Source organism: Oratosquilla oratoria, chromosome 33 (genome assembly GCF_046742065.1).
Source record: "Oratosquilla oratoria isolate Oo_2021 chromosome 33, ASM4674206v1, whole genome shotgun sequence".
Classification (NCBI taxonomy): Eukaryota; Metazoa; Arthropoda; class Malacostraca; order Stomatopoda; family Squillidae; genus Oratosquilla; species Oratosquilla oratoria.
In genome coordinates this window covers 12,395,023-12,416,400 of record NC_134809.1, presented here as the reverse complement: position 1 = coordinate 12,416,400, position 21,378 = coordinate 12,395,023, and the positions used below count along the sequence as shown (strand labels likewise).

The window sequence follows — 21,378 nt, the reverse complement described above, 5'->3', positions numbered from 1 at the left end:
CCTAGTGACGAAGAAGGACGGAAGCCGTAGGTTCTGCGTAGATTACCGGGCGCTGAACGCCGTCACTGTCCCTGATGCTTATCCTCTCCCCCGCATCGACGAGACGTTAGACGCTCTCAGTGGGGTCCAGTGGTTCTCCACGCTGGACTTGAAGTCAGGCTATCATCAAGTCGAGATGGCGCCTGAGGATAAAAAGAAGACAGCCTTCTCGATTGGGCAAGGCCTGTGGCACTGAAACGTGATTCCCTTTGGCCTCATGAACGCCCCTGGAGTCTTTGAGCGTCTTATGGAACGTGTACTCGACGGTATGCAATGGAAGGCGGCAGTCGTCTACCTAGACGACGTGCTGGTGTTTGGAAACAGCTTCGAGGAGGAGCTGGCTAGGCTCACAGAAGTGTTCAGCCGAATGAGGAAGGCTGGCCTGAAGCTGAATCCAAAGAAGTGCACTCTATTCAAGTCAGAAGTGCCGTTTTTGGGACATGTCGTCGGAAGGGAAGGTGTGAGGACGGACTCACTCAAGGTCATCGCTGTGGAAGGATGGCTAGTCCCTCAGAATGTCTCGGAGCTGCGCAGTTTCCTGGGCTTGTGCACGTACTACCGGAGGTTTGTGGCAGGGTTCGCCACTATCGCCGCCCCACTGCACCATCTGACGAGGAAGGGAGCAGTTTTCGAGTGGAGCGAGGAGTGCCAGCAAGCTTTCGTGGCACTGAAGCGAGCGTTGGTGGAAGCGCCAGTGCTTCCCTACCCACAAATGGGCTTGCCGTACATTGTGGACACGGACGCGAGCCAAGAGGGTGTGGGAGCCGTGCTGTCACAGCTTCGTGATGGAAAGGAGTATGTGGTGAGTTACTACAATGCTAAGTTTAACAAGGCGGAAAGGAACTACTGCGTCACACGGAAGGAGTTGGCAGCGGTGATGAAAGCACTCGCTCACTTCCATCACTACCTGTATGGTACGCGCTTCACCATTCGAACGGATCATGCCGCCTTGAGATGGTTGAAGACGATGAAGGAACCGGAGGGACAGCTGGCCAGGTGGATTGGAAAACTGGAGCAGTACAACTATGAGATCGAGCACCGACCTGGCCGGGTGCATAACAACGCCGACAGCTTACCACTTCACTACGGGACTTAAATCTCGCGGTCAGCAGCCAATGCCAGCCGTACGACGTGTCTTAATAATACTCGCATCATAAAATATAGTCACCGCTTATATCGATCGTTCTCTCTTTCACCCGCGAATTTTGAAAACCACAGAGAATGGGATTCAGGGCACATTTGGGAGAATGTAAAAACACAGGGGCGACTACAATAAATATAATCAAGACGCCGATATGGCAGCGTCGTGAATCCACTTGCTCCTCATGACGCCTACGTGTGCGGCACCGTATGGAAGGGGGTCGCCGTCCCTGCCCACCCGAGTGTGTGCATTGCTCACGGCAGACGAGAAGTGGAAGAGGGACCAACGAGAGGATTCTGACCTGTCTCTGGTGATTGGGTGGTTAGAGGCCAGCAGTGAAAGGCCTCCCAAAGAGACAGTATCACCCGAGAGTCCTGCTACCAAAGGCCTTGTTGACCAGTGGGAGGCACCGAGTCTGCGAGGGGGAATACTACACCGGCGTTGGACGCACGCACGAACAGGAGGTAAGCTGGCTGGTAGTAGTGCCATGCTCTCGGCGACAGGAGCTGCTGAAAGAATTGCACGAGGGTAATACCAGCGGCCACCTGGGAGTGAAACGCACTCTCGAAAAGTTGAGGCAGCGAGTCTACTAGGTGGGCCTGCGACGAGACGTTCAGGAGTGGTGCAAGACTTGTCGTGTGTGCGCCGCAAAGAGAGGCCCCGCCCACAAGACTCGTGCCTCCCTGGAGTTATACCACACCGGGGCGCCGATGGCCTGGCTGTGGATATAGCCGGCCCTTTTCCGTGCACAGAGAGAGGAAACAAGTACTTGTGCGTGGTAATGGACTACTTCACGAAGTGGCCGGAAGTCTGTGCTCTACCTAATCACGAGGAAGAGACTGTAGCTCAGTTCCTTGTGGAGGAGGTGTTCGTGCGCTATGGAGTACCAGGGGAACTGCACTCAGACCAAGGACGAGAGTTTGAGTCGCAGGTCTTTAAGGAATGCTGCAGTCTGCTTGGCATCAATAAGACTCGTACTTCTCCCCTGAGGCCCCAGAGTGATGGTATGGTGGAGAGGTTTAACGCGACGATTGTCCAGCAGCTGGCCAAGTACTGTCAGGAGGACCAGCGCGACTGGGATTTGTGGGTTCCGTACGTACTTATGGCCTATCGTTCAGCTGAGCATGAGGCCACGGGATTCACGCCAGCCAAGTTAATGTTTGGCAGGGAAATTCGTCTGCCAGTCGACCTCTCTACCGGTCGACCACCGGGAGCAGAACTTCCACATACGTACAGTGATTACGTGAGGACGATGCAGCGGCGCCTGGAGGAGGCTTCTCGCTGGGCGAGGCAGCATCTGCGAGTGTCAGGTCAGGCTATGTGGAGGCAGTACCAAGGTCGCGCCAGAAATGCAGAGCATCAGCCCGGTGACATGGTCTGGCTGCATAATCCACAGAGAAAGCCTGGCAAGTCACTGAAACTCCAGTCTGACTAGGAAGGACCATATAAAATGACGGAAATGATATCCGCAGTGAATTACCGACTAGAAATGCCTGGCAGAAAACGGGCGAGTAAAGTAGTGCATGTCGGTCGGTTATGGAAACACCCAGGCGAGGGAGAATTTACCTGGGGTGAATGTTATGTAGGTTCGAGAGACAGTGACAGTGGTAGTAGTAGTTGTGATGATGGTGATCATAGTCCTGGTGTTGAAAGTGAATGTGAAAGTGATAGTGACACTGAAAGTGACGAAGGTGTAACACATGAAGACTCGGGGAAAGAAAGTGAAGATGGAGTAGAGAGAGACCAGAGACCTGGTCGACTTCCCAGAAATAGGAAGCTACCAGCGTGGTTAACGGACTATGTGATTGACATTTGATGTTATTAATGTGTTAGGATATGCCATTTGATGTTATTTGATATTTGGATATGTCATTGTATGATTAAGTGTTCTTAGTATATGTAATGTTTTCCAAATGTGGAAGTGATGTTTTAATTTCTTTTTTTTTATACAGAATGTTTGTTTAAGTCCTTTTGTAAGTTTGTAGGTGAAAGCTGACGGGTCGTCAAGCTTTATAGAGGGGGATAATGTGGCGAAATTGCATGTATGAATGTTGCATAGTGTGCCTGGATGGTTGGTATGCGTGTAAGTGATGCGTGATGTCGGAGAGTCGAAGCAAGGGGGTATGTAGCGGGGGTGTGCGTGGGGGGATGCCGGGTGTGGTCCCGGCATCGCCTGCCATACCCTCGCATAGAGAGAGTAAGCCTAGCATTGGTGTTGAACACACGTGTAAAATCCTCATGTTCGCTAAGCAGAATAAACAAGAGAAGACTGAACTCCTGCCTTTCCCTGATCCGGACAATTCTAGGCGTGAACTTGTCTTTAACTCGTGATTCCATGATCACGGCCCACGAGAAAGAGAAAAAGATGAGTTAATGTACATGCGAGTACGTAACAGATAAAAATCCCAAGTTGGTGTTGGTTGTGCTGTTGTATCTGATAGCACAGTTTTAAAGAGAAAGTTGCCTCATTTTAGCTCTGTTTTTACTGCTGAACTGCTGGCAGTCAGCAACGCCCTCAAATTTGTTTTTAATTCTGCTCCATCTAATAAGAACGTTGTTATTTTTACAGACTCCACGAGCATTCTATCCTCTCTAAACACATTATTGCCTCTTCACTTTTTAGTCCAAGAAATACAGGACTGGTTGATTCTTATTAACAACCGAAAGAAATAAAAGTAAACTTTTGCTGGGTGCCGTCCCATGTGGGTATCACAGGAAATGAACAGGCCGATGCTGCAGCCAAAGCCGCCACTAGGCTCAGCCATATAACAGACCAAAAAATCCCACATACAGACTTCAAACTAGTAATTCATTGTTATGCAATGGAGAAGTGGCAAGACCAATGGACAAGGCTGGATGGTAGTTACAAGTTAAAGAGATTCACCCCTTGGTGAACCCTTGGAAGTGTCCTTCTTTGGACAGAAGGTCAAGTATTGTTTTAACAAGATTGAGAATTGGCCATTCCTACATTACCCATAAAATTTTTATGGCAAGTGGAGCAGAAAGGCTGGCCCCCCAATGTCCTACTTGCCAAGTTGTTTTTACAATAAAACGCATTTTAATTCAGTGCCCTGCATATTCTAATAAGCGCAGGGCAAACTTTTTAACAAATTTGTCTTTTAAAGAAACTTTAGGGGAGGAAGCTCATGTGAAGAATATTGTAAAGTTTTTAAAAGTCATCAATTTATTTTATGAAATTTATATTTGTGTATATGAATGCTAGTGAGTGTATCTTGTTCTGATGTGTTTGTGTGAGTGCTTATTGTTTTTACTGTTTTACTTGAATTTTTATCTATTTATATAAGATAGGTAAATATGCGCTGAATGGCCTATTGGCTCCAGCACTTGGCCTTCAAGCCAAAAATTTCATAAATCAATCAAAACTTCAACTAGTAAACAAGACATTACTACAAAGGATTACATAGGCGGAGCATGCCGACAGGAGACCTTTTGGTCCATATCTAGGTCGGATGCGGAAAAAAAATCATAATAATAGTGAAATAATAATTAAAAAAAAAAAAAACTATAATAATGTATGCAACAAACAAAATACATAAATAAATGCATAGGTATAGTTGAATAACAAACAAACAGGTAAACAGTAAATAATAATAAATGAAAATCAAACAGGCAAATGATAACAAAGCAAAAACAAATAATATAAAATAAATTATAATCATTACAGCATCTTGCTTAGGTGTTTATCTAAATGAGTCTTAAAGCTTCGAACTGAACTACATTGCACTACCTGTGCAGGAAGTTTATTCCATTCATTAACTACACGGTTGGCAAAGTTGTTTCTACCTACTTCCAAATTGAATCTATTTCCGGATAGTTTGAGACCACTGTTTCTAGTCTGATTCTCATTCAATGTGAAAATTTTGTCACTTTTGATGTCAATTCCCTTTAGAATCTTAAAGACCTGTATCAAGTCACCTCTGAGTCTACGCTTTTTTAGGGAAAACAGATTCATATGTTTTAGTCTATTTTCGTATGATTTATTTTTGATATTTGGAATCAGTTTTGTGGCTCGCCGTTGTACTTTTTCCAGTTTGTCAATGTCTTAATTTATCTAAATCTTCTTGAATATCTAATTGGTTTAAGTGATCATTTGCCATTCTGCACAGTTTATATCATCAGCAAATTTGGAAACAGTAGATCTTAGTCCATGGTCTATATCATTTATATATACTATGAATAGGCCCAAGAACGGAACCCTGAGGAACTCCACTTGTAACATTTTTCCATCTAGAAGTTTTTCCATTTAAAACAAATCTTGTTTTCGACCATTCAACCAATTACTAGTCCAACTTAATAGGCTACCACTTATTCCTTGTAAAGCTAATTTAGTAAGTAGTCTTTCGTGTGGGACGGTATCAAAAGCTTTTGCAAAGTCTAGATATATTAAATCTATATTGTTTCTTTTGTCATAATTCGATATAACTGTGTTGTAGAATTATTATTATTTTAGGACCATGGGCACATGGAGCACCTCTACAAATCCTTCCTCCCAAGAAAGGAAAGAAAATAATTACAGGTATTAAAAAATCTATTGATGCAAAACAAACGGCCTCCTATTTGAATAACAAAATAGTTTCCTCTTTCTCCATTTTCTCTAAGTATTAATGGTTACTTCGAATTCCATGTATTGAAACATTCACCTTTATCAAAGTCCAACATTATAGGCTTTACATTAATTTGAATTTTATTCTTCCAAGGGCTGCATTTCCCTCCCTCAACTAGATCAAGAATAGGTCCTCTAGGAGATAACCAAAAGTTTTTATATTACTTTTTCACAATATACCTTAAGTCATCCAGAATTTTTGGCATCAGAATCTGAGAATGGTTGAAAAAAGCTCTTGTTGACTTCAGGAATTGTCAATAAATGGAAGTACCACTTCTTAGATTTAATAGAAATGCAACATGTTTCCATCAGACGGTCAAGTGATCCACTCTTCCCTTATATCATACTGCAATAGGAGAAATGGCTGGAGGACTAGGATTTTCTTCTTCTGATGGGGAGACCACATTTTAGCATTTCAAACTGGAATAACAGACTGATTGCTTAATATAGGTACTATGGTAGAAGTATGGTAGGGGTTTCAAGGTTGGACAGAGTTAAAAACGAGGTGAGGAGGAAAGCAGGGGTGGAAATGGAGATGGCAGATACAGTTACTGAAAGAGTATGGGTGGTTTGGTCACATGGAAAGAATGAATGAAGACTAGTAATGCTGGTGTGGAGGGCAGTAAATGGAGTGAATATGAGGGGACAACCAAGGATGAGATTATTGGTTGGGATGAAAGGGGCAATGATCAAGAAAGGAAGGCTGGAGATAGGGGCAAGTGGAGAATGGTTGTGTATACATGATACTGTGATGCAAGGGTGGGAATGGGGGGGGGGGTTAGGTGTGATTATGTGTGAATATTTTGACATAGCCTGAAGGGATTTCTTCCCTTTTTCTGCACGAGGGGATGGAATGGGGGGGGGGGCACTTCTTGAATGAAGTGGCCTTGCTGAAGATGTACAGTGTCTTCTGCATTGCTTCTGACTATTGACAGTGGATGGGATATGGGAATGACCTCCATGAGGAGCTAAGATGAGAGGAAAGGGCGTTGGGTAGGAATGGGCATATGGATTTTGACTTTGGCTACCTCCCTAGTAAGTAGGATAATGGCCTTGGTATACAGACTTATGATATTGGTCCACTTGAAATCAATATAGAAATATACACTATATGAGGACAGAGCCTTTATTAGTACAATGTTTCACTTGTTAAAGCTTTTTCAAGTATTTAGTCATGATACAGATGACCAAGATTAAATACAAGGAACGGGGGGAGGGAGGGAGAGGGGTAACTGAATACTAAGAAAGGTTAAGGTGAAGCAAATGTCTGGGAACGGGAAAGGTTGAGGATAAGATGGAACAACTGGCTGGGTGAGGGACAGCTCACAACCAACGAACAAAAGGAATAAGAAAATAACATGGGTGAGCAATTGTTTACTGTGGGTGAACAATGACTTTGAGAGGAAAAATGGGATATTGGGGGGCAATGTCACTGGTTGGTAACATGAGACGTTGGCTATCCCACCCTGATGCCTACAGCCTTCCACAATCTCAATGGCCTATTTTCTGCATTTATCCAAAAGGAAATCAGGCCATTTTAATAAGAAATATAATTAAAAAAATTCAAATATCCCTGTTTTACCACCACTCTTCAACATCACTGCATCTTCCGAGTGACGTAAGGAGCTTATCACTACTCTTTTCTTGACCCTGTCATGGTGGAAGCAGAAACCAATTAACTTGTTTTTGTTAGTGGGCTTTTTGAATACTGTACTTTAAATTTCAGCTGGTTACCATATTTTGTGATGTGTGTGTCTACCAAAAGAAGGAAATGGCTCATTTCTTGTTCTGGGGAAAACTGTATGGTGGCCTCTACCCTGTTCAATGTAGTTTGGAAGCAATGGAGATTCACCTGCTCAAGTATGATGTCAGCAAAATGTCCAATTCCTAAAAATTACATATTCATATCGGCAAGGACTGCACTCAAAAGAGAACCCATGACCATGCCAAATTTCTGATGGAAACAGCGGTCTTGGAATTTAAAATAGTTTAATTCCACACAATTTTGTATCAAGTCAACAAAGTTATTAGGGGGCAGGAGGAAGTCTATTTTCTCCATCTTGATTTTGTCATTGATGAACTCTATTACCTTGTAAGATGGGCACATTTTTAGTCTTTTTTCCAGACTGGCCAGTTTCTTGTTGCAGGCAGAGATATTTAGGATTATGCCCAGTAGGTCTCCCAAGTGTTTGAGATGTGCTCCACTGATGGTTCCCAGCATGGACATTTCAGCCATAAAACACAATCATGCCATGCTTGACAACCAACCCAGGGCAAACATGTGTGAGGGCTGGAATAATAAGTTCCTCGGTCTTGTGGGCCATGCAAACCCAACAGTGTGGAAACTCATTGCGCATCTCTAACCCGATTCATCCCAAGTGGACACGGTGCTGCTGCAGTAAAGCATCCGCTCCGCTAAGTAAACAGAGGGTTTACAACGAACTTCAGACTCATCTCTACAACCTGGTGACTGACAGAAAAGAAGAAAGGCAATTCCGAAACTACTTGAAGGTATCAGCCACAATCTGTGTGGAGGGCATCCGAACATGTTGATTTATCATTATGTACATCTCTGTTATCTGTTCCATTGTATTGTGCGCGAGGTCTAATAAAATATATTTTGTTTGAAACATGTTACAGTATTTATTTCCATGATCATGTCCTGTGACCCAAATGTCCATTTCACTATGGTACATGGCCCAAATGTCTGTGGCCTAAAGGTCCATCAATCTCCCTGGAGAGGAGCCTGGCCAACGTACCTGCTATTCTGTGAGAGCTGCCTCTCCCTGATCTTATGAGTCTCGCTGGTATCCTCTTCTGGGTTAACTTTAGGGTAGCACAATACAGAAAATCAATGATAAAAAACGACTTGATTCATTTCTACTTCCACCATGACATTAGCAGGGTCAAGGAAGGAGTAGGCTTCTTCTTAGGGCACTCAGAATATGCAGTTAGCAACTTCCTAAAATACTCTGCCCTCCTTCCTCTCACTGCCTTCTCTTCCATTATTATCTCTCCATCTGCACCTTTTACCTTTTCTTCTCTACTTGATTCGCCTCCTTTTTCTTTTAATTTCCTTCCAAAACATCTTTTTATTGCTTTCAAAATTTTCTGTCATACTCTTACTCCATTTCACATCTGCTCTCCTCTTTGCAGTTAAGAATACTTTGAAGAGTGCTGGTATACCAGGGAAGACTTTCTAGAATTAAATTGGCCACATTTCCGTTTAGATAAATTCAGGAAATGGGCCATTAAGATTCTGGAAGGCCGTATGCTGCAGGGAAGGACAGCCAAACGTCTTAAGACAACCAGTGACATCTCTACCAACCACACTTGTATTTTAAAAATCACCAATTTAAAAGTAATGTGCCAGACCAGAAGGCCAATTAAGATTGATATCACCACACAGGAACAGCAACCACCTAATGAATGGCAAAATGACTGCCATGCGAGCCCAACAAGATCTGCAATTTGGAACCCATAATCATACAAGGAACCAATACAATTAAACAAAATTCGAGCATTTTTAATATCTCACTCCACCGAATACTAATTCCTTTAATACTCATTGCCAACAAATCTTAAGCTATCCCTATTTGTACACAATCGCACACCTACTTTAAATAAGCTCAATCTTTTTATATCCACATCAATTGTAATTTCGAACTATGTTTTTTCTTAATTTGTACTAGATGCATTTGATTTATTGCCAAATAACCATTATCTTTATTATTATCTAGTAACTACTCATTTATGATTCATGAAACACATTTCATGATTAATGAATTACTACTTTTCTTATTCTATGTCAGTTTGTGTTGTATGTATCTACTCAAATAGTAATTTATTTTGACGACTTTAATTATGCTGCCTGAACTCGTCACTCCTATGAGGAGTGCATTGGTGGGGTAGTTACCAATAAATGTGAAGTTCAAATTTTCCAAGGGAGGCATTTGTCCAGCAGGGGTTTGGCGGTACCTGTGATATGAAGGGGGGGGGGGATCTCGTCCAAAATTGTTCAGATATTTTTAGTATATAAAAACAGGTGCAAGTATGTTATTCATCCCTCCACATATATCTATCTTATTCAAAGAGGCATTAGACAGGGTATAAAAATAAACAAGTAATTGACCATTTCAGTCACTGTCAGATGCTGCAAGCCTGCAACAAGTGTAGATACTGTATATGGGCCAGTATGGCTATTGGCTGGCTACCTTACAAAGTTTACCTTTTATCTTAGCATACTCTTCAAAGATTAAACACTCCAATTTCCCATAGTGACCCTGGATGTTGCCTCAACAGATCCACCACTTGGACAGTGGAAAAGGGGTTAACATAGTAATGGGGGGAAACTGTTGTACTCCCCGCCACCCATCAAGGCTCAGAGCTTACTTTCTACCTGACTTTTTGCTCGCTATCCCTTAACTTTAACCTACAATCATACATAACATAATTAGGTCACAAGCCCTCTGCTGAATAAATAAATGAAAATTACTGATTTAATAATAGGGTTATAACATAACTTATAAGAATACAAGTTAGTTTTGGTTAGTTTGTCACTGCACTCAACACCACTCACAGCTTGAAGCTGATTGTTAGTCTACCATCGACCAATACGTGAATGGAATCCTGCGTTCTCTCTCCTCTGCAATGTATATTAATCCAATTACTTGTCAAATAGATGTCATTAGTAAATCAAGAAAATTGTGTCGTGTGCTACACCATTTTGAGTATTTCACGGTTTGTCACATTTCTAAGGGAGTTACTATTTAGAGAGAGAGAAGAAGAAAAAAAACAAAAAAAAAAACTGGGCGAGTTGCTATTCTTGTCCGAAACATTATTAAAACTGTGCCAAAACTAAGTGGGGCAAGGGCGTAGCCAGAAATTTCTAGGGGGGGACAACGGTTGGATCATAGTGGATCCTATTGGCGAGCGAGGCGAGCCCAAACAGTTAGGAGGTTGGGGGGGGGGGGTAATAAGAAAAATTTCAGAATTTTACTATTTACTGAGTCAATCTGAAGCAATGTTTTAAAAATCAAGACATTTTAGACTAAAGAAGTTCATCATTATTTATGCATCCGTGTTGACAATTACTTTATCAGTTAAAGACGATTTACAACTTAAGAATGTTGTGATTATAAAAGAAAATTAGGAACCGAGGCTTTACGGTATATGATTGACAGAGATCCTTACTAAAGACCTAAACTGACTAAAAAATTTCATCGTGATTCATGGCTTGATATCAGCACGTGCGATCCGTCAAAAAATTTATCTCAATCAGTTTCATTTCTTTTGTTGAACACTGATTTAAACAGCGATTAATATCATGTGAGATACCAGTATTTGCCAAACATTTTTGGAATATATGGATGATCCAGTGTTGATTTGCTGGCAAATTCGGCAGCATGACGTGTGATAATCTGGTGCTTTGAGAATTTGGGCTCAGATTTGGACCTTGGTTTTCGATAGAAAAAATCAGCACTTGTAGGTCGGTACCATACCTGTCTACAATGCATCAATGATAAGATAATCCAGTCAGCTAAACACAGGAGAATGTGAATCTATGGAGAGAAGAGTATGAAATGATGTTTAGCATAACAGCCTAAACCCAAACGAATTTGAAACAAATTGGGTCACAATAGACAATGGCAGGATTACTGAAGTCCCTTCCTAAGGCAGCAGCATTCACAAGCTGATTATAGTAGGCTTAAAAAAGAAGCACCACATGAAAATGCACATAAACCAAAGGCTGATAGAAATTCTAGCCACTATACTAGTTTAAATTCTATGGACATGACATCCCAAGATAGTATACTTATCAATGCGCACAATGATCTGGCAGCCTTTGCGGCTGTGCTGCTAGTGATGGGCTCAATAGTTACAACAATATTGTTTCACTAGATAATAACATCTATATTGTTTATACAAGCATTTAGGCTATCAGAAATTAAAACACGGTTTTTTATTTAAATATTCAACCAATTTTTATTAAGTATCGTGCTTTGATAAAGTGCGCCCTACTACCCTACAGGCGGCGGCTTCTAACGCCAACATGTGCATTGATTATTTCATTGTTTCAATCGAATTCAACCCAGTACTCAAATAATGTTTTATTCACCCTTCGTGTAATTTTGCAAACCTTGGCACAACAAAATTGCAATCTGTCATGAAATCAAAATTGCAATCTGTCATTAAATAGAAGTTCAATTATAATCGGTCACATAGAAAGTTTTATACTTTTTGTAAAAGTTTTACAAGAATTTTGTCAAGAATAAAATCCAGATTGCACTCCAGTGGAAGGTGTTGCAAAGATTTCCACATTACCAAGATAATGTTAAATATATTCAATAACTAATTTTGTCAAGAATAAAATCCAGATTGCACTCTAGTGGAAGGTGTTGCAAAGATTTCCACGTTACCAAGAAAATGTTAAATATATTCAGTAACTCCATAATGATTTTTTTTTTAATTGGGGGGGCATGGCTATGTCCTTGGGCAACTGTACATTGTAAAATAAATAAAACACATCAAAACATGAAACCACAGAAAATGGAAGTGCCCTAACACCATAGAAAACCTGAAGTGAGGGGTATGCTGATTTATTTGATATTCTAACATAGAAAAATTATTGTAATATGGTTCTTTTCCTTGCAGTTATTTTAAAACTATATATATATATATATATATATATATATATATATATATATATATATATAATACATATAAACGAAAATGTCGTTTTTTTTTTTTTTTTTTTTTTTTTTTGCATCTCAAGGACCCGGACATTTGTATTCAGTTTTTCTGTCGAATATATAAAACATTCTCTACAAATCTGATAAAGTTAATTATCTTAAGGGTTGATTCACACTATCGGTCCGGTCACGCTCCGGTCTCGTTCCGCTCCGGTTCTGAGGTATTCACACTATCGGTTCCCTCTCGTTCCCGTCATCCCCCCTCCCTCGACACCAGTAGAAGTCTTACCATCAGTTACGAAGGATGTGTGACTTTTCTGACGCCGAGTTGGCAATAATCGCTATTACACTTGATGAAGAAGAAGAAGGAAAACAAAATAGAAAAAGAAAGAAATTGTGGGTTCATCCTATGTTGCAAGATAGGAAGACTGAAGGAGAATTTCATACTCTGTATCCTCGTCTTATTGATGATGAGAGTAAATTCCACAGCTATTTCAGAATGAACAAAGGAACATTTGAGAAAATACTATCCAAAATTGAGGATGACCTGAAATGTACAAGAAGATGCTGCACCTCCTGACACTGATGTGCTTGTACCATACGTTATAGTGGGAGATGAGGCTTTCCCGCTGAAGAGAAATTTGACGAGGCCCTACCCAGGTTCACAGACTGAACATAAGGTAGAGAAGAGGATTTTTAATTATAGATTATCTAGAGCCAGGAGGATAGCTGAGTGCACATTTGGTATTCTAGTGCAAACCTTCAGAATATATTTAAGGAAACTTAAAGCTATGCCTTCTAACGCTAATGCGATCATTACAACAACATGCATACTTCACAATCTGATACACCCAAATGCTGTTGCATTACCAGATACTGTTGTCATGCCTCCATCAAACATAGTACGTCCAATGAGAGGAAGAGGGGGGAAATGCTACAAAGGAGGCTTTTGGCGTGAAAGAAACACTGAAAGATTATTTCAGCTCCCTAGCTGGTTCAATGCCTTGGCAAAAGGATGAAATATAAGTAGACAAACAAACTTGTGTAAGAATATTTGTTGAGTGAGCTAAGGAGATGCATTTCCGCAGTGGATAATAGGTTATTATACACATGGAATTTCTTTCTTCGGTTAATAATGTGTATTTTTTTTCTCTCGGTACCTTGGCAATATGATAAGTATGCAAACATTATTGTATAGGAAAATTGTTTAGTGAGGATAGGAAATGCATTTCCACAGTGGACATTAGGCAATTGTATGGAATTTCTTATCTTTACAACCCAGCTGCCTGCTTATTTCAACACAGCTTCTTCTTTTCGCCACGTTATCACTGTAGTGCAGCGAAGTCAGGTCCTACAGCTCTGGTTTACCTTTTGACTAATTCTGTTAGCATTTCATCTGAATCCACAAAATTAAGGTAAGTTTTGTAGGTTATATTTTATTCAGTTGGTGCTTATGTATATCCTCGCTGTACGCATTGTCATTGTATCAGTGATAAATAAAAAGAAAACGTATTTTTATAATTTTTCTAACATTCTCATGATCCCATTGTGGTGTTTCCTTTGGATTACCCATGGTTTGGTAGGACAGCAGGTAACACTACTTGCTTATATGAAGGCTGAATCTCGACTGGAGTGGACCAGGACCGTGGCAACTGAGTTCACACTGGCGCTCACGATCCAGTCACGCTCCGGTCTCGCTCCAGTAAAAATATCTTTTGACGGAACCGTGACCGGAGCGAGACTGGAGCGAGAGCGCCAGTGTGAATGCTTCCATTGAAATTAATGAGACAATATTGGACCGGACCGAGAGCGGAACGTGAGTGGAGCGCAACCAGACCGTTAGTGTGAATCAAGCATAATGGTTCGAAATATTCCGGTCTCACTAAACGTCGACCAAACCCAAACAATGACGGCTTTTGCTCTAATATATAATTTCATATAGAAATTAGCTTATGGTTGCATTATTTGACAAATTTTCTTTGAAATGTGTGATTTTCATGTAATTTGATTTAAGAAAAGTTACGTTTTTATCCTCTGCAAAATTACCAAAATCGACCAACGCCGACCAAACACAATGACGACTTTTGCTCAAATGCAAAATTTTATATAAAAGGTAACTTCTCTTTAATAAAATTTCATGAAAATCACACAATTTAAAGAAAATTTGTCAAATAATGCAACCAAATACTAATTTTTATAAAAATTATGCATTTGAGCAAAAGCCGTCATTGTGTTTGGTCGGCGTTGGGCGACTTTGGTACCGTAATTTTGCAGAGGATAAAAGCGTAACTTTTCTTTGATCAAATTATATGAAAATCACACATTTTAATGAAAATAGGTAACATAATGCAACCATATGCCAATTTTGATGCATAATTATATGCATTTGAGCAAAAGCCGTTATTGTTTGGGTTTGGTCGGCGTTGGTCGACGTTAGCGAGACCCGAAATATTCAACTAGCAGTCATGTGGCCTTAATTATTTTGGACAAAGCTTCCAAACCATGCTACATTTCAATAATTATATTTTCAGATTTGTTTTCATAGTACAGCTTTTATACAAACATCAATCAGATCTAAGTTCATACACTATCGATCAGAGCTACGTACGACGTATTTTAACTTACACAAATATCAATCATATCCTAGTATCACTTACCCAAAACATCAATCTGATATAATATACACAATTACCAATTAGATCTGTATTATAAATATCAATCAGATCTGTATTATACATATAACAATCAACCTGTATTTTACAGAAATATTTAATAACGTGTATATTTATTATTAGCCAAATTGTATTATACTCACAAATATCAATCAGATCTGTATTATACACAAATATCGACCAGATATGTATTATACACAAATATCAATTAGATCCAAGTATTACTTACCGTATCTATATATTTTCATAATACTATGTGAAACTAACTACCTCCTTCCCCTCTGGTTATTCACACTACTATGGCAACCTGGTTGGGGCGTGGGCTGCGGGCGTATCGATACCAAACAATCGCTATTTGCTTGTTATCGATATAATAGCTGCAAATCGTGAGGTATCGTGCATTATGAATACTTAATATAAACAATTACATTTGAGTGACATTTCTGATATCTTCATATTTTTTCCCGGCATTTTTGTTACTTTCGTACGTCAGGCATCATACTGCTGGGTCTGGTTGAGTGATGAACAGCGGAAAGAGGGGAAGCGTTCATAGCAGAAATTTAAAAACATTTTTTCATGTGCAGATTTATCATATCATTCCCTTTAGGACTAACTACTTACGTAATTATGGATTAATGTTTTTTAATCACTTGGAGAGCGTCCTTTGAATTGTTTATATAGTAGCGTCAGCTTGTTGCCATGGTAGGCCGTGAATGTTTGGGTTGTACACGTACGTTCCAGACGTTTCGTACTCACTGGCCGCTCGTACCAAACGTATTTCCACCTTTTACGCTCTCACACCTTCACTTGGTGAATTACGCCTGTCCTGCGGTACGTACAAAACGTCCTCTTCTCTACACTTCCTACGTTTTGTACGTATGCATAGATCCACTTCTAGCTATGCATCAAAAGCAACATAGACTAAATATAATGTGTACAACACAAATAGAGATGTATAAGTAGTGTGATATATCATAATCACGCTAGGGCGTGACAACACTAAATACTATTATTTAAGAGGCTTAGTACGTTACCCTGTAGTAGTTTTAGTTCGGAACAACGGCAGGACAAATGAAAATCAACACAAAATAACTAATCTCTTTCTTTTGGTAATTAGCCACAAGGTGCGACACTAGAACTGTCATGAGAAATATAGGTGAAGCTCGGACTAAGGCCACAGCTTAGTGAAGCTTATGGTTGTAGCTGTACGCTCAGACTTTCAATCAGACTTGTCTGCACAGACCAAATCTGAGCAAATAAATCTGCCGACAGGTTTTGCCTCCACACTATTCAGACAAGTCTGTGTAAATTTCAGCTTAACGGGAGCATGTATACAACCAAGGAAGACCTTGCTGGTTTGGCTGTGACATTTATAGCAAGAAAAAGAAAACTAGACAAGATGAAATTTAAAAGAAAGTGGTATAAACAATGGCTTTTACAGAGGGATCAGTTTTCACATATAAATCTGTTATCAGAACTACGCCCGGAGTCGAATGACTTGTTTAACTATCTACGTATGGATGAAGAAAGGTATCGGAACCTCCTGTCACTAGTTACACCTCTCATAGAGAAGCAAGATACCTGTATGAGAAAAGCCATTAGACCCCATGAGCGCTTAACTGCAACTCTCAGGTTTTTAGCAACAGGAAAAAGCTATGAAGATATGAAGTTTTCAACAATAATTTCCCCCCAAGCATTAAGTGCTGTAATACCAGAAACATGTCAAGCAATCTACAGGGCATTATATAAAAATCTTATGAAGGTAAGCACTTTATTGAAGTTGCCAAAAATGCGAAACCAGTGGAATGCAATGTAAACAAAGAATATGCGCCATTGTAGTTTTACTTTTTCGTGAACCTGTCAACTGAAAAACCATATGAAAATAGAAAACTTAAACTAAGCTTTTCCATCGAGCTTGTCAGGTCAAAAAACATGATTGACAGTCTTAAAACTACATTGGATAAAAGGAACTGAAATATTCACTAGCAGACAGTGACAGACATCACGTCTGTTGTGAGTGACGAGTTTTGAGGGATGTGTTCAGGCTGGGGAAGTGCACCTTCCAACTGTTTATTAGGCTTGGATAATGTCCAGTGCCTATTCAAGTTGCCAAGTTGAGCCTCAAACAGTACATCATTCATGAGTTTCACTGCATATAATTGCTGATCCTTTGCAACATGTCTAAGTGTTGTAGCAAAGTTCTTCCCTATAATATCAAAATCATCTTCTGGACGGGATGATTTAAAATGTTCTCCGATCAATGACAAAACAGCATCAGTCTGATCCACTTTGCGCTTTCGTTGAGGCTTCTTGCTTTTGGTTAATACCCCAGATTCTGTACAGTTGGAGACTAATGTTGGTTCATTGGTTTGACAGCTGGTACTAGCTTCCAATGATGTCTTGGGTGTCTCGGGTCGACTGTCAGCCTCACATTCACTGATTTCCATTTCCTGTGAACAAGTAATGAAATTATCGTCAGTAACTTAGTACAGGACAAGTGTGGGGTTGGCCAGTACTGGTCTAATGCAATATCAGCGTATTTAGTAGTTTTTTCTTATTGTTTCAGTTCCCCACGTCGGAAGAAGAATGGAGAGGTGTTGCAAAGGGATTTGAAGACAAATGTCATTATCCTCACTGTTGAGGAGCAGTGAATGGGAAACACGTCCAGATCATTCCACCACCAGATAGTGGCTCATTTTATTACAATTACAAAGGCAACCATAGTTTGGTGTTGATTGGAATAGTAAATGCTAATTATGAGTTTATCATGTGTGGCTTTGGTACAGATGGTAGAATCTCAGATGGTGGAGTCTTGGACAACACTAAATTTTATGATAAACTTGTTGGTGGTCTCTTGTGTGTACCTGTTGCAGAGAAAGTGCATAATAGTGAGAAAGTGCTACCCTATTTATTTCTTGGTGACGAAGCTTTCGCTATGAGAAAAGATTTTCTTATACCCTTTAGTCAAAAAGACTTAGCAGATGAGCGCAGTGTTTAATTATCGTCTGTCTAGAGCTCGTAGAGTAATTGAGAATGTATTTGGTATTTTGGCTGCTAGATTTAGGATATTTCACACAAAAATAAATTTAGGACTTCAGAACATAAACAGTGTTGTAATGGCTTGTTGTATTTTGCACAATTTTTTACGTATAACTTCCTCTGATCATTACACACCATCAGAGTGCTTTGATGTAGAAGACACTGAGAGTGGTACACATACTATAGGTCTCAGAACAGATTCAAGTAACTTGGTTTCACTGAATATAGGACATAACAGACATCCTGCCCAGGATGCCAAGCAAGTTCGTGAAATGTACCTACAATACTTTAACAATGAAGGCAAACTTTCGTGGCAGAATCATATGGTGAGTGCAGACAAATAGTGTATATAAATATATAATGACATGAAATATAAATGTGTTTTACTCACCTGTATTGGAGAGTCATCTAGAGTAGATACAGAGTGACTTGGTAATTCTTGGTCTGACAGAAACTGCAGAAGGTTAAAGTACCACAGACGAGGTGTGTAGACATCTTCCGCACCACATCCAGATTTCTTGGAGGACACTACTTTCTTCAGTTCCCTTCTGTATGTATTGCAGATGTTATCTATCTTTTTAACAACTGTTTCTCTGTCTGCCTCTGGCTCCACTTCTCTCAGCTTTTTAGCAAGCCTTTCATATGCAGCTGCCTTTTTCTGCCTGTCACTGTATTCTTTGCTTTTAATTCTCCATATTGACGGTTCACTTCGATATATATCAATGAAGTCCATGATAAATTCCTTTGAGTGATTACGAAAGTCAGACATCACTGCCAGTTGTTTACAGTAGCGCTACAACTGAAATCTGAGGAAATGGTGGGATCTCACCTACACACGCACAGAGATGTCTGCGCAGACATAATATCAAGCTACAGTTGATTTTGCACAGACCTAGCAAATGGTCTGTGCAGACCACAAATCTCCTCTACACACATTCAGACTTGTCTGCGCATACATTGTCTGTGCAGACAAGTCTGAGTAAAAGTCTGAGCGTGTGTAGGGCCCTTAACGTCAGCGAGGCGGTAGCAGATGATGACGGCGAGGCTCGATGGGACGGCTAGAGGATTGGACGAGGAGATGTTGCTGTGTGTGTTGGTCGGTACTGTTCTGCCCAACGCGGTTCTGTTTAATTTGGGAGTTAAGCTCCCACGGGCTTTGATTGTGAGCCCGTTTGGTGGGTGATTTGACTTATGAGTGTGTGTGGGCCCAACCACACACACTCATACATTCACAAGATGTGCATACGTATATGTAATACATATGCAGATTTCAGTGAATGTACCCTTCCCAATGTGAACTGTGTACGGTGTTAAGTGAATGGTAACATATAATAAATCATAAGGAAAAAGAGGGGGTGATTCAATGTATGAGTGGTCATGGTTTGGCCACGCCCACCCATACATTTACCGGATGTGCATGCCTATGTGAAATACGCATGCACATCTCGGTGAATTCACCCTTCCTAATATGAACGGAGTACAACTGTAAATATTATAAAAGAATTAAAGGGGTGGGGGCTGACACTCCACCAGCTGACGCAGTTCGTAAGCGCTGAGGTGGCGGCATAGGCGACGCACAAGACCCTCAGATGTTGTCGGAGGCCCTCTCCTCAGAAATGCAGTTGCGGGGCAATGCTGGAGGTAGTGCTTGAGAGTGGCTTCAGGGTGGCTACAGTGGCGGCATCTTCTCTCTTCAGGTGTTGGGTTGCTTTTTTCATCTCTATGGCACGGCGAGGGAGTAATGGAAAAGAAAGTGGATCGAGGGCAGAACGTCTTGGCCGATTTCAATATGTCGTTTTTTTCACAGACGCACACACAGGCACATGCATCATAGATATTCACGTACCCACACACACACACAAGCACGCATCACGCACTCGGGTATGCACACTCACATACACTCGCTCACTCATTCACACCCACACACTCGATCACTCATTTGCACACACACAATCACATTTACCAAAAAATACATCCACACAAAAAACCACATGCACACACAAAACCTCACGCAAACACAGGTTAATCCACACGCATGCACACACACACAATACAAACGCACGCACGTACAAACACATATATACGTTCAAATTGATTCACGTGCACACACGTGAACACACACACACATATACGCACAAACTAACTCACACGCACGCACACACCCTCTTGGGCCTCCTCACTCACTATGACGCAGCAGCGTCAGCTGGAGAAAGTGCAGAAAAGAGGCTGTCGCACAATCCTTGGCAAACATTTCACCATATATCAGCAAGCTCTCACCATATTAGGACTACCCACCCTTGCTGACCGCTATCGTCAGAGTCTGAGGTCGTTTGCGGTCACCCTGGTTAAACATCCTCGGTACCGGAACCTGCTACCTCCTCAGGTTCCTCGACCACGGCGGCAGGTGCGGCACCATAATTCCATCACGCCGATCAGAGCACGTACCGACAGGTATTAGAAGAGCCCCATACCGACATTTGTGGACTTAATCAACAACAAGAATTAACATTGTTGTACTACACACCTATTACTTGGCCTACTGTTTTTTTTTTTATGCTTGTAACATCTTTTCACTGTCATAGTTTTATATTGTTATAATCTTGTAGGATGTATATTTTCAGCAGAAATGCTGCTATATCCAATAAACCGTTGATTATTATTGTTATCATTATTATACGCACCGCTAATTCACACACATTTATACAACCGCACGCACGTGAATAAGCACATTTGTGGTGACAAACGTAGTAACACAAAATCACAAATAACGCTCCGACTGTGGTGTTATTTGTAACAGATAGACAGATATAAATACGTAGATGGATGTTTCTGTTAACGGTAAACTAGCAAAATGTGTGGAAAGAAGAGGTTGATGAAGTGGACCTGAGGGGTAGACCAAAACGAGATGGATCGATGGGGTGAGAGAGGCTTTGTGGATCAAAAGGTCTCCTGTCGGCATGCTTTGCCTTTGTAATCCTTTGTAATCCTTTGTGACAAGGGAAATGTCTGTTGAGTAGGGAAGGGAGAAAGAAAGGGATAGGCGTGAATGCAAAATGATTGTGATTTGAAAATAGATTCAGACCGAAGGGATTTCTTTCCGTCTACGGTTACCATTACTTTTCTGATACTGTTATTCCATGGCGGAACGAAGAGGGAGAATCACTGTGTAAA

At 40.8% G+C, this 21,378-nt stretch overlaps 2 protein-coding genes across 2 annotated transcripts in view; both read right to left on the bottom strand.

The window, feature by feature from the left end:
- LOC143017910 (interferon-induced very large GTPase 1-like) overlaps positions 1-15,541 on the bottom strand; it is a 30,758-nt gene extending 15,217 nt beyond the window's left edge. The window contains exon 1 of the mRNA XM_076172950.1: positions 15,398-15,541. The gene's annotated coding sequence lies outside the window, so the exon portion shown is untranslated. The remainder of the gene's footprint in view (positions 1-15,397) is intronic.
- Positions 15,542-15,931: 390 nt separating this feature from the next.
- LOC143018010 (uncharacterized) lies at positions 15,932-19,921 on the bottom strand. The gene is made up of 2 exons (XM_076173048.1): positions 18,599-19,921; positions 15,932-17,618 (listed from the first exon to the last, which is right to left on the bottom strand). Exons 1-2 carry the CDS (start codon positions 18,974-18,976, stop codon positions 17,151-17,153), a joined length of 846 nt encoding a protein of 281 aa, XP_076029163.1. The 5' UTR covers positions 18,977-19,921; the 3' UTR covers positions 15,932-17,150.
- Between the last annotated feature and the right edge of the window lie 1,457 nt (positions 19,922-21,378).